General features: G+C 36.5%; 2 protein-coding genes across 2 annotated transcripts in view; one reads left to right on the top strand and one right to left on the bottom strand.

Annotated features, from left to right (window-relative positions):
* LOC113112553 (WD repeat- and FYVE domain-containing protein 4-like) overlaps positions 1-12,685 on the top strand; it is a 47,209-nt gene that overhangs the window by 25,114 nt on the left and 9,410 nt on the right. Inside the window, 11 exon segments of the mRNA XM_026278230.1 lie at positions 105-226; positions 324-518; positions 680-792; positions 4,450-4,527; positions 4,642-4,833; positions 5,125-5,209; positions 5,319-5,491; positions 7,348-7,496; positions 8,282-8,402; positions 8,606-8,691; positions 8,778-8,834. Coding sequence (XP_026134015.1) covers positions 105-226; positions 324-518; positions 680-792; positions 4,450-4,527; positions 4,642-4,833; positions 5,125-5,209; positions 5,319-5,491; positions 7,348-7,496; positions 8,282-8,402; positions 8,606-8,691; positions 8,778-8,834 — 1,371 coding nt within the window.
* On the bottom strand, positions 8,848-12,450 carry LOC113112554 (leucine-rich repeat-containing protein 18-like). Its single transcript, XM_026278232.1, has 2 exons — positions 11,895-12,450; positions 8,848-10,534 (listed from the first exon to the last, which is right to left on the bottom strand). Exon 2 carries the CDS (start codon positions 10,528-10,530, stop codon positions 9,685-9,687), a length of 846 nt encoding a protein of 281 aa, XP_026134017.1. The 5' UTR covers positions 10,531-10,534; positions 11,895-12,450; the 3' UTR covers positions 8,848-9,684.

Below are 12,685 nucleotides of genomic sequence, written 5' to 3'. Positions count from 1 at the left end.
GGTGTTAAATATATGTTAAATATATGTAATATAATTAGTATACTCCTCCTTTTAATATTCATTTTCTGAGTAAGAAATCATTTTTAAAAAATGCTCTCTTCTAGTTTTCTTGAAGGGTTTGGCTGCGAAGTCCATAAAAAACCTACAAGAAACATCTGGAGGCACATTTTTCTACACAAGAACAACCGGGTGATGTCACAGACTAATGTTACAGATTCAGCAGAAGGTCTGTTTTTATTCTTTACCATCCATTTACTTTTATTGTTTTGTTCTGTCTGCCAAGCAATTCAAATTAAAAGCTTTGAATGTGATTGTGATCCTAGTAGTGGAGTCGGAGCTGATGCTGCTTGTGGAAAGCACCTGGAATCGAGTCATGAGGGAGCGGAGACAGGCACTAGAGGAGGCATATAAAATCGACCTCTCTGCTAAGCCGGGCAGCAAGGAGGGCCAGGTTTCTATGGGTGATGTGAGCCCTCTGTGGGAGGAGACGGCCATGAAAGCTTGGCAGGTCTTTATAGGTCAGTCTTGCTTGTGTGTCAGTATTGAGATTATTGTCAGCCATCTTATTTTGTTCCTTTTGCTTAAGTTTCGGTTGTATTTGTCTGATATAAGAGGAGATTGGAGTTGGCTATTAATAACTACTGTAGGTTGCAAAATATTTTTAACATATTTCTTTCAGACTCTCAGAAGAAAAAAGCAAATAATGGTCACCAGAAGAGGGCAGGACTTCTCAGCAGTGCGTTGCAGTCTGTTCAGAAGAGGTTTGGGAAGGATCCAGTCTGCACTCCTGAGGTAGGACAATCAAGTTTATATTAAACACACGTTTTCTGTTATATTCCAGTTCCTTGATGCAATGCATGTCCAGAACTGCTTTACTGAGTGTACTCTATGAATGATATTATAGACAGACAGGAAGTGATCGGTTTAGTCATTGAGAATTCATACACTGGTGCCCTCACACAATCCCAATTTCACAGCAACCGGAAGTCGCCACCTACCCCATGGCACTCTCAATCCTGTCTCTAAATCAGTTTGGATTATTACAGCTGAGTACACCTCAGTGGGCGATGTAATTGATATTTGTTCATTTTTTTCCATGGGAACGCTCACTAGAACATTGCGTTTGCTGTTGAAGGTTAAAGACACTGTTATTGTTGTTTTTCCCCCCGAAACGCGGCCCACATCATTAGTTCCCACCGCTGAAGACGTCGCCATCTGGAAAAGGATGCAAAGAGATATTACTCAGGCACAAGGGCATGAAATTGCTGTTTCTTTGCAACTGCTGTTATCTCTGTCTCCGCCTCAGAAACAGGAGGGCGGTAATTATAGGCAGTCCCGAACCGATGAAAACCTTCATTTTGTGTTATTCTGTGTTATATCAGCTTGTGACAGCCTATCAGCTGCCTTGATGAATTGCTTGAAATTAGCTGAGAATTTTGTGGATTTTGAATTTCTCCTGGAAACTAGTCATCATGAACACATCATGAGGTACACACAATCATCAGATCATACTTTGGTTCTTATAAGGTTTGATAGAAAGTTAACTTTAGCTCATGTAAGAAAATTCAATTAAGCAAGATTTAACTGAATGATTAGATGTGTTATTTGCTCAACTAATAGTCATTGTAAGTTTTGGCCCAAATGCAGAAAATGCCATAAAACACTCAGAAATATTTACAGGGCTACATTGAAATATTTTGAATATTAAACTTTTTTCCTTAGCTATTTTATGAAAATGTAAATAATGGCCAGCAAGATAAGACTTTAGAATGGGTTTTTACTTTTTTATTTGAAATGTAAATAATTCATATATTACACTTTTTGTCCCTTTTTTGTGAAGTCATATTTATATGGTCCTTGCAATATACTGTAGTGTAGACTTCTAATTTCAGTTGATAGTAATGTGAAAAATAATAAGGAATATTAGTTTTACCTATCTCATTTCTTTCTGCATAGGGAAATTCTAAGTAAAAAGAAAACTGTACAAATAAATTGGGGGGAAAGAATATTTTTAATTGATGAGGTTGACCATAGTTATTTGTATTAGTTAAGTTGGCTTGAAAAATCCAACTTATTGAAATCCATTTTAAACAACTTCTTCTTCTGAGACCAAATTTTAAAGAGCCACACAGATGGGAAATCAAAAATTACCTGTTTTACAGTGTATGATATAGCTGTCGATCAGTGTAAACAATGTGCAAATAAATAAACCAAAAAGTAGACTATTTATAAAGTTATTGGCTTCTAAAGTAAGGAGTCGACTCTGAATCGCTGAAACGAGTCGTTATAGATTTCAAATCTTTTGCCCATCTCTATGTACGTCAATAGGAACACTTTGCATAATAATCTCCGCCTACCGTCTTGGGAGAAACGTAACTCTGACCTTTTTTTTTTTTCTGAATTAACTGGCTTTAGCTGGATTAACATAGAAAAATGCTAACAACATGCTATTACCTTGCTAATCATACCAGAAACAGGCTAACAAAAAACTAGTAACATGCTAATCATACCAGAAACATGCCTTTAACTTGTTAATAATGCTAACAACATGTTAGTAACAACCTAGCAACCACCCTGAGTACCTTAGCAACTACATAGAAATACCCTAGTAACCACCTTGAGTACCCTAGCAACCACCCTAGAAGCCACCCAGTTACCCTAGTGATATGTTTTTCTATGTCTGTTCTTCTGATTGACTGTATTGCCTTCAAAAACTTTAAACTTCAAGCTTTTAAATCTTTTACAAACTTTCTGGCTAGGCTTTTTAAAGCCAACTTAAAGTTTGTCTACAAACTTATATCTAGTTATTTGTTACTATTACATCAATTATGTCTAGTGGGTGCTAAATCAATTTCAGCATTTTAAAACGTTTGTTAAGCACACACACAGTCTAATCCAGTTCCCTGTACACCACAGAACTTACTCTTTCAGCACGGCACAGGACAAACTTTCTCTGGATTCATTTCAGATATATGCTACGGACTAATTATATCTTCATAATGGAAAGATAATTAACATAGCTAATGATCAAGTTAAGTTTATTAAACATTCACCAACAGCCTAAAATGAAGCTGACATTGTTATGTTATCATCAAAGGTAGTCTTTTTCTGTGGAAAGTAATTAAAATGGAAATCAGTGTGATGTTAATTGCAGAGGGGATGCTGTTTAATGTGGCGCATGTACAAGGCCAATAAGTTTGCTGTTTGGGTAAATGGAGTAATTAATGCTATATATTACTTATGATTCTCTAAATAAAAGAATACAATTAGGCGATGATTCAATGTTTATCTGTCAGCACAGGACCGTAATTACTCCTGTGAACTCCTTTGTAACACTTCTTAATCCCGCCATCCATTTAGCACACACAAATGCCCAATTTTCTTTCCTTTTTTTCTAGTTTTATAACTTGTCACTGTTTGTCTTTCGAGGTACTCAAATTGTATTTTTCCTGAATATTTTTGCGACTTTCTCAGCAGCGATGGGTATGTAGGTGAAACAAACACACAGAGTAAAGAATAAAAACTACAAAATAAATGACTTTTTTTATTGCAAACCTAATGTAATAATAAAGTTTATAGATCTTCTGAAGTGTTGTTTTCTTGTTTACTTGCATAAGTCCTTTTCGCACAGTGCCTATAAAAAGTATTTTCCCCTTAGGAGATTTTCATGTTTTATTATTTCACAACAGATGATTTAATTTGCTGCATTTGACGCAAATAACAGGACAATTATTTCATGTCAAAATGAAGTTTCTACAAATTGTTTAAAATTTATTGTTCATAACTATTCATCGGCCCCAAGTCAGCATTAAGTAGACACGTCAAAAAAGCCAAATTAGGTCCACTGTGAGTTAAAGCAGTAACGCAACAAAACATTAAATGGTCATAGATGTTTTTTAGAAAACAGTTTTATTCAGTTCCTTTTTTTGAACCAATTTTAGATTTATCTTGTGCTTTCATAATTCGTTCCTGTCTCAGTTCGGGCTATAGCAGTACTGGATTCACCTCCAGTCTCTGAACTGCAGTCAGTCGGCTGTTGGGCCGGCTCAGAGAGGACACCACTGTGATGATTGGTTTAATGAGCCTTTAAGTAAATCTGGAGATGAGCAGGTCGGTGTTGAAGTACACTGGCTTCCTGAAAGGCTAATGCCTATCAGTTCAATAAATCAGCAGGGCACAGAGCATGGCGCAGGGCCCGCAGCCACCTCACACTGTGCTTATATTATACTTTAAGTTAATTAGAGCACACTTAGGACTATTGGAGACAGCTTTATTGTATGGTTAAATAGCCACTAGCTTGTTTTTCCCACATGAATGCATTTACGAAATGTTATTGTAACTGTGCAAACCTAATAGCTACAGAGGACCGTTTACATATAACTGTCTGCTTGTTCACCTTTGTCGTGTACCTTCATGTGTGGTCATGTTGTGTGTGCTTGATTCCATTAGGGGTTTGTCTTAGACATGGAAGCACACTGGAAAACTTGTGAGACCATATTTGACAGCATGTTGAGGAGTCACGCACAGGTTTTTATATTATTTATTTATTTATTTTACCATTAACACCTATAAAGATGTGATCCAGGAATCCGGCAAAAAAAAAAAAAAAAAGTAATTGTTTTGCTTTTGTGTTTTGTGCAGATGATGCATAATGAGAATGATCGTATGGCCATTCAGTGGCTAAGAATAGAGGAAGACTTGCTCAGAGAGAGGGGTCTCTTTGGCCCTGGTCCAGGAGTCTTCCTCAAACGAGGCTGGGTGCAGAACACCGCAGAGGGGCGCAACCGCACACGATCCCGAATTCGCAGACAGCAGCTACATCGATCCAAAAAGGTCAACTATTACCAGTGTACATAAGAATAATCATTTCTGGGTGAAGAAATATTGATAAAGTAAAATTCTGAGTTTTAAATAAAGATGCAGGTTTTCTTTTATTTATTTTTATTATTATTATTTTTAAACTATTTTTCTATCACTATTGAATAATCTTCAAATGCAGTTTTTTTATTATATTGCATTTAATTTATAACAGTAAATATACAAAACAAGTTTTCATTTGTCTTCTTTATCAGTTTCAGTTCTGTTCTGATACATATTATTTATTTATATATTTATTTTAAATAGATGCCATCACTGACCTCAGGACTCATTCAGAAGAATTTTGTTGAAGAAATCAAAGGAGCTACAGAAATTATTGAGGCTGATTCAGGTTTTACCCTTTTCCTGTCATTTTTATGATCAGTGATCTGTGTTTTATAATAAGCAGCAAAAGCTGTATCTGCACAGTTCTTTAAAAGTACATATTTTGTGTGTCCCAGACCCCAGGATCCTGTGCGAGCCAAGCCGGGAGGTTGAGGAAGAGCACAGTTTGGACTGTCAGCAATTGACCTTTTTCCCTGTCCTTAATGAGGCATCACCTCTGCCCGAGGATTTCTCAGAGCAGTGCATGGATACTCAACTCATACTGAAGGAGCTGGAACCCACTGAAGAGGTGAGAGTGACCCATATTCACCTGGAGCCACGTTCCATTGGTACAGAAAACACATTTTCGTGTGGACAGCTGTAGTGTGTGTGTGTGCTAAGCCTGACAGTGCTCTTCAGCATTAATAGGGCTGAGAGTGGCTGACAGAAGTATTAATAAGGAACAGTAGGGGGTGATGTCTGCTGTCTTGTATTCATTCAGTAGGTGGTGTGTCCTGCTGTGCAGTGTGTTCAACCAAATTGCCCTCTCCGTACAATACCAGAGGCAATGTGAGGATTGTAATTTACAGCCACCATGTCTTCTGAGGCTTAGCTTTTCATTATTGCTCAAACAAGAAATAACTCCAAAGATGGAGTATTATGTGTTGTTAATTATTGCTTTTGGATGGAGTTTAAGTGTGTCAGTTAGTGCACATGCTGAGTACAAATATAATTCCCCAATCTTTCACCTACCCAGAATTTCTTGTACTAGCTCAAATATTCCTATCAATAAAGGTCCCAAAATGCCACATTTAAAATAGAAAATAACATATTGTTATTATTATTAGGAACAATAATAATAATAATAATAACAAAGGCAAAATAATAATAATAATAATAATGAAAATATTTTTATCAGGACTTAATTGTTTTGGCTGTATTTTGATTACTATAATGTTATGACTATATTATTATTATTGTTATTTTGACTTTATGATGATGCTTATTATTGTGCCTTTATTGTTATGACTTTATCATTATTATTTATAATTACATAGATCCCTCAGTGCTTACTCTGCAAAATCTGTGTGTGGTTTGGTTAAAAAGTACATTTGTTTGTTCCTTTAGAATACCATTTCTTTGAAAAGATACATTTAAGTATTTGCTCGGTTTAGATCTAAATCTATTTTATTATGACTTGGAACCTGGTCTGAAACTGGTTTCTTTAGGACCTTCCTTCAAAAAATGCTTATAGATGAATTAATTGGCTGCCTTTGGTTTCCGTCATGCCCGTAGTTTTTGACAGAAAGGAGGATGAGTGGTGCATATTTAATCTTTCTCTGTAGTAAACTATAGCGGAGCACTCTTAAAAACATCCTCTAGCAAGGTATTATTTGACGTTGTTGTAAATCCCCAAGTCCAGACAGAATTAAGACTGACTCAGGTTTATAGCTCGGTTTGAAACCAAAACCCCACCAGGTGGACCATATATTTAAACAGGGCCTTAATCAATTAGCGTGTTGCTATTGTTGCTGTGTCATTGATTAATTCTGGTAATAAACAGTGGGGCCCTCTCTGTGCTGGTGAGGGGGCGCTTGCATGGAGAGGAGGCTCTGATTTGATTTGTATTAATTGTGGAGCGGCTGGCAGTATGGCTGGACCCCATATGTTTTGAGGACGCGGATCCCCGGAGCCCAGAGTTGTGGTGACTCAGGGCTGAGGCCAGGTGCAGCTGCATGGTGTGAAATGAAGGGAGACAATACAATTAGCCGTGAATAATCGAGAGGTTTCGTGCGAACTCCGCCTGCGGAAGATTGGCCTCGTTGCACAAACACCACATCCATTCAGCATCTTGCCTTTTTCTCCCTTTAATTTTTGTCTCTCCACCGTGTTGTTTAGTTAATGAAGTGGTAATAGTGATCAATCAAGACTGGGGTGGTGCTTCCTTGACACGTTAGCCCCAGGGCACAATTCAGAAGGCAGGGTGCAGTCACACTTTATACAACTCTTGAACACTTCGCTTGACATTGTGTTAACTTATTCACTGAATATGACAGCATGCAAAACAAATTACAGCTTTATTTTAAACAGTTCAATGCACAGCACAGATTCCAATATGAGCTGCTTGATACATATGCTGTCTGCTGTAATGTGTCCATACCTCAGGTCAAAGCGAAACACTGTGTGGTGGTCGTCAGTGGTCACATAGTGACCGAAGGAGTGCTGTTGTTTGGCAAAGCTGACCTCTACATATGTGAGGGCTTCACGTTGACCTCCACTGGAGATGTGTGCTGTAGAATCCATCATCAGACCAAGTAAAGTCCCATTTTTGTCTCAGCATAAATCTCTACTCTACTTATATACACTACTGTTCAAAAGTTTGGTGTTGGTCTCTTATTCTCACCAAGGCTGCATTTATTTGACCAAAAAATACAGTAAAAGATCTTAAAATTAAAATATATTATTTTATTACATTATAAAAGGTCTTTTTTTGTGATTGGAAAGCTGAATGTTCAGTGAAACATAATACTGCAGAAATTATTCTGATATGCGGTTTTGGACAGTTGCTGCTTGATATTATTTTGTGGAAACGGTGATATATTTTATAGGTGTCTTTTATGATGACAAAGTTAGAAAGAACAGTATTTTAATATTAATATTTTTACATTACCTTTACTGTCACTTTTGATCAATTAAGTACATCCTTGCTCAATAAGAGTATTTATTTCTTTTAAAAAAATCTTAATGAGAAGCTTTTAAACAGTAGTGTATATTTATTTCATTTTTTATTTATTTAATATTTTACTTCTTAAAGCATTTAAAATATCTTTTTTTTTTCTTTAGAGTTGAAAATAAGGTTTTGGAATTTTTACAAATGTAATTATATCATTATAAAATTATATCATTTACAATGTGTGTGTTTGTAATAAATAGAAAAATGCAAAATAGACGCATTTTATCAGAATTGTGTAATTATATAGTTTTTTATGTGATAATATATATAATAATATAACTATTAACTTTAGGTTTACTGAGAACAGCTTTCTTTATATTTGTGTACAGATTTAACAGTATCTTACATTTTCTGTACTTATTATAGTGTGAGAGACTCATATATTTGCAATATGATGACTAAAGAGAAAAGCTCAGTGAGCCCAAACTGCAAACGCTGGTCATATGATGACATCAAAGAGGCCAGTTTCATGCGCTTTCTACTTGAGGTGAGATTCACAAGGCCCATAGTCATTAAACCTTTGCACTTTATTTATTCTATAGGATAAATCTTGTATCTTAATGTTACTGATTATTATTTTCATGTTTGTAATCTATAAATAGCATGTTCTCCAGTGCATTTTTTTGCCATTATATGTATTACTTTATTTATCATGTTTGATAATTTAATTAATTCTCCATGACACTATAGGACAATGCCCTGGAAATTTTCTTAAAGAACGGAACTTCAGTTTTCCTGGTATTCTTCAACAATGACCACGTCAACGCATATAAAAGGTAAAACGAGAAAGCGCTTGTGATTCGGGCAGGTAAACAACTGTGTGTGAGGTGACAGACTAAATTGATTTATCTTTTCTTTCTAGGCTGTGCTCTGTGGTCTCCTCATTAAAGGGAAGGGGAGAAACTGTACTTAATGTGAGGTGAGTGTCAAAAGCATCTTGCAGACAGCTTCCATTTCAGTTAGAGAGACTGTGAGGCTTTTATACTGAAACAGGTTTCAAAGTTTCCAGAAAACCCATTCTGTTATGTTTGCGGTTAACGATTGACAGGAAGATTCTCAATCCCCTGAACAATATCCCGGCATTACACTGAAACTACAATTACTGCATCTTCAGCACTTCCTACCAATTAAAACAGCCTCCGTAACTTTTCAAAGTCATCAACAGCCAATACAACTCACAATTTTATAGCTGTTAATTGTCTGCAAGGATGCCATAAGCTTTCTACCTGTTCGTTATTTCAGATGTTCTTTTGGTTCAAATTATCATTCCTTGACTCACCATTTCAGTTTCTACTCAATTTAGTTTTATCATGTTTAGTTCCCCTGACATTTTGACATGATGAAGTGGGAATGGACTTAATGTTTATCGTTTCCCATCGGCTTCAAAGTCAAAGCTGTTTTCTTAAAATAAGAAATATATATAGAGAGATAAAGGATATTGTAATTTTTGGGCTGGCCTGTAAAAACATGTATTTTAGTGTCAGATAATGTATATGCGTATTTATAAATTCATGTTTGTACATCAATGTACATTTCATTTGATTTCTATTTAAAACGCTTTATTTGGGAAGCAGAATGAAGTACTTTAACTTCATAATTTTAGCTTTAGTTGAAGTTAACTTTGTTGTTTTGTGTTTGACACATTTCAAAATAATTTCCCCACGAAAATGAGCTTGAGATATAACAAAATTTGGTGGACCCCCTGCAAAACCTATTTATTCCCTAAAAGTACAGGAGTTTTAAAAGTTGATTCATTATGTAGAATGCCCTTATTCATAAAGGTTATTCATAAAAGACAATGTGTTGGTATCTCCGGCAGGTCTGGCTTGTCCTTTTTGAAAACTTGGAGGTGAGATAGTAGTCTGCTGCCGCCAATTTTCTTGATTACCTCGAGCTATAGAGTTTGGCGAGATCAGCCCTGAAAAATTACTCTTTCTTTGCGACTTGTCAAGCAGCTTTTTCCTTCTGCACCTCTCTAGGCAGGGATGGCACAAATCTCCCTCTCTGACCAAAAACAGATTTCCTGTTGGTTTTATAGCGTCAGAGTCTTTGCCGTCTCGCTGTGTATAGAAAACAGGGTTGCGTTTGGTGTTGAGCTTCGTCAGGTTGGGCAACACGTTTATGCATTCTGGTATCCGTGTGAGCAAGTTATCAAAAACTCCCAGCTCCGTCAGGTTTGTCAGGGTGGCCAAGGTGGGAGGGAGGGCGTTTAGACGATTCATACCCAAGTTGAGAACCTGGAGGTTTCTCAGACTTCCTATTTCAGGCGATAAACCGTCAGAGTCCAGGTTGTTGTTACAGAGGTTGAGGTAGACCAGAGATGTCAGGAGTCCAATGCTTTCAGGGAGTTGTTCGATTTGGTTGCTGTGAAGGTCTAACCAACGCAGTCCAGAGAGCTGACCAACGAATTCTGGGATAATTTTCAATTTGTTCCGGCTCAGGTCAAGTTCCTCTATGTTTCTTAACTTTAGGAGGCATTTGGGAAATGTGGCGATGCCTACATTGCTCAGATCAAGTCGTAGTTTGCCATCTGGAGTTACTTTAAGGGCATTCTTAGCCATTTTCAGTGTGATCTTCGTATCTTTGGCTCCACCTGCTCTCTTTCCTTTAGCCATGGAGCTGTATAGACACAGATTAATGGTTAAGCGCATCTGAAGCATCAATTTGATTAAGTCTTAACTCAAGTCATGTAATTATTATCTCAGGACCTCGTAGCTTTAAGCATGTATGACTTAATGATAGGACAGTTTAGTTGTTTGCATGGGTAAAGTGGTATCATGTATGCCTGCAGGCAGTATTTGGGTGCGGAGGTGTCGGGCCTTTTGGGGAATGAGGGGGGTGTAATGTTTACACCCAACTTACCCTAAAGGGATCTTTTGGGATAATGTCGTTCTCTAATTATGGCTAATACCAGGTAACAGTGGGTACGGCAAGCGCTCAACACATATTCTGGGAAAAGCTGTTTGTGTTCCATCTGACTGATCTAGGGTGGCGCTAGCAGTCCGTGTGACTGTGTAGAGAGAGTTAAATCAGTACTTTGATAAATGACACTGGAAAGAAATTTTAAATCGCTCCCTTCATATCTTCCCATTAAAAAGGAGGAGTGGCTACATTGTAAGCCCTTTGGCGACTCATTAATCACATTGGTGGATAGGCTACTACTGTTCATCCTGTTTCTATTAGACCTTTTGTTTTGAATCTGTTGCATCTGAGAGGTGCAATTACAGGGAGCTGACCATCGGTGTGATCCATCTTCATGTTGTTTGTGATTCGCTGATTCTGAACCCCTCAGAATGGAGAGAAAATCGGATGGTATTGCTATTTTTGTGACATTGATTCTGCGACTATATGATTTAAAACCGATTACAGTTTGTAACCAAAATATACTTTTTAACTGATGAATATGCTTTTGAAAATCTCTCAAACAACTGTTTAGTGAGTCTTAATTTTTTTTACCAAAATTAAAATTAATAATATATTGAATGTATTCTTTTGAACACTTACTGTACATATAACGAAAAATAGTTAATAGTGTCAGACATTAATTTGTCATTTTTGTTGTTTTTAAAATATGATCCAAATGTCTAGTTTGAAATTGTAAAAAAAAAACAAAAAAAAAAAAACAATTCTAGTAATAGAAAAATTTATACATACTGTGATAGGTTAAAATTAAGCTTCAGTGTCTAACTGTGCCACTATTTTTACCTGAATTCACCCTACAAATCAGTCAGTAAGCAAATTTTTCGGAATATTTATCTATATCTTGAAACATTTTATTGTTAGAGTGACCTTTTTTTTGTTATTTTTTTGCCTGTGCTTAAAACATGCTCCATGACAACTTCAGAAAGGATATAATAATTACAGGTAAAAGGGTTACACAAACCATCAGTTTGCCCCAGCCAGCTATTGTTACCCAGGATTCATTTTATCCCTTTTTCTGGTATGAAAGAAAAGACTTAAATAAGTTTATCTTACTTACAGTTTTTAAATGAGGTCCACAGCTGAATTGAAGTGGAGAATCTTCAGACTCTAGTCCTAAAAGAAGCTTTGTCCTGTTTAACTTTTGTTACCAAGCAACGCTTGCACGGGGTGCCAAAAGTTTTATTGTCCTGTGACCGGAGCTTGCACAAAAGAAAGGGGAGAAAGAAGTGTTGCAGCGTTTGTGTTTTACACTCCCTCGGATTACATTTCCAGAATGTTCTTTGAAGTCCAGGGCATTAATGGTTTCATCCATTAGCCCATTAGATTGAACTTTGCATTTTCTTCTCTAATCGCTTTCTTTTCATTTATATGTGGTAATAAGCAGTGATAAATATTTCAGAGCAAACCAGTTTAAATAGTGTCAAATCAGCTGTGATCTTGAATGTTTAGATGGCTTGTTGTAGGAAATGCATTTGTAATCTTGTAATTCACTAATGTGTGTGAAGGAGGAAACTTCCGAGGTAATGTTATGTTTACAGATATTTTCCAAAACCTATAGATGGCGCTATACTCCTTTCAAGGAAGGAACATATTGCCTGAATAAAATCTTAACCCTTTTTTCCCACAAGAACGTATGTTTCTCTTTTGGCCCTTGTGTCTGATGTGTCTCATTGGTTTAAATCCAAAAGCTCTTTTTATTCCTTAACCTCAATCATAGTAGACTTGTTTCGGATGACTTGTTCAGAATTCACTGTATTCAAGGCGATTGATTCTGTAACTGTTAAGAAGTAAAAAAAAAAAAAAAAACTGTGTATGCATTACGTTAGGTGAAATTGCAATAGGTCAAAC

This window comes from Carassius auratus, chromosome 13, assembly GCF_003368295.1.
Source record: "Carassius auratus strain Wakin chromosome 13, ASM336829v1, whole genome shotgun sequence".
Classification (NCBI taxonomy): Eukaryota; Metazoa; Chordata; class Actinopteri; order Cypriniformes; family Cyprinidae; genus Carassius; species Carassius auratus.
Note: the sequence above shows the minus strand (reverse complement) of the source record. Positions and strands in the feature narration are given on the sequence as shown.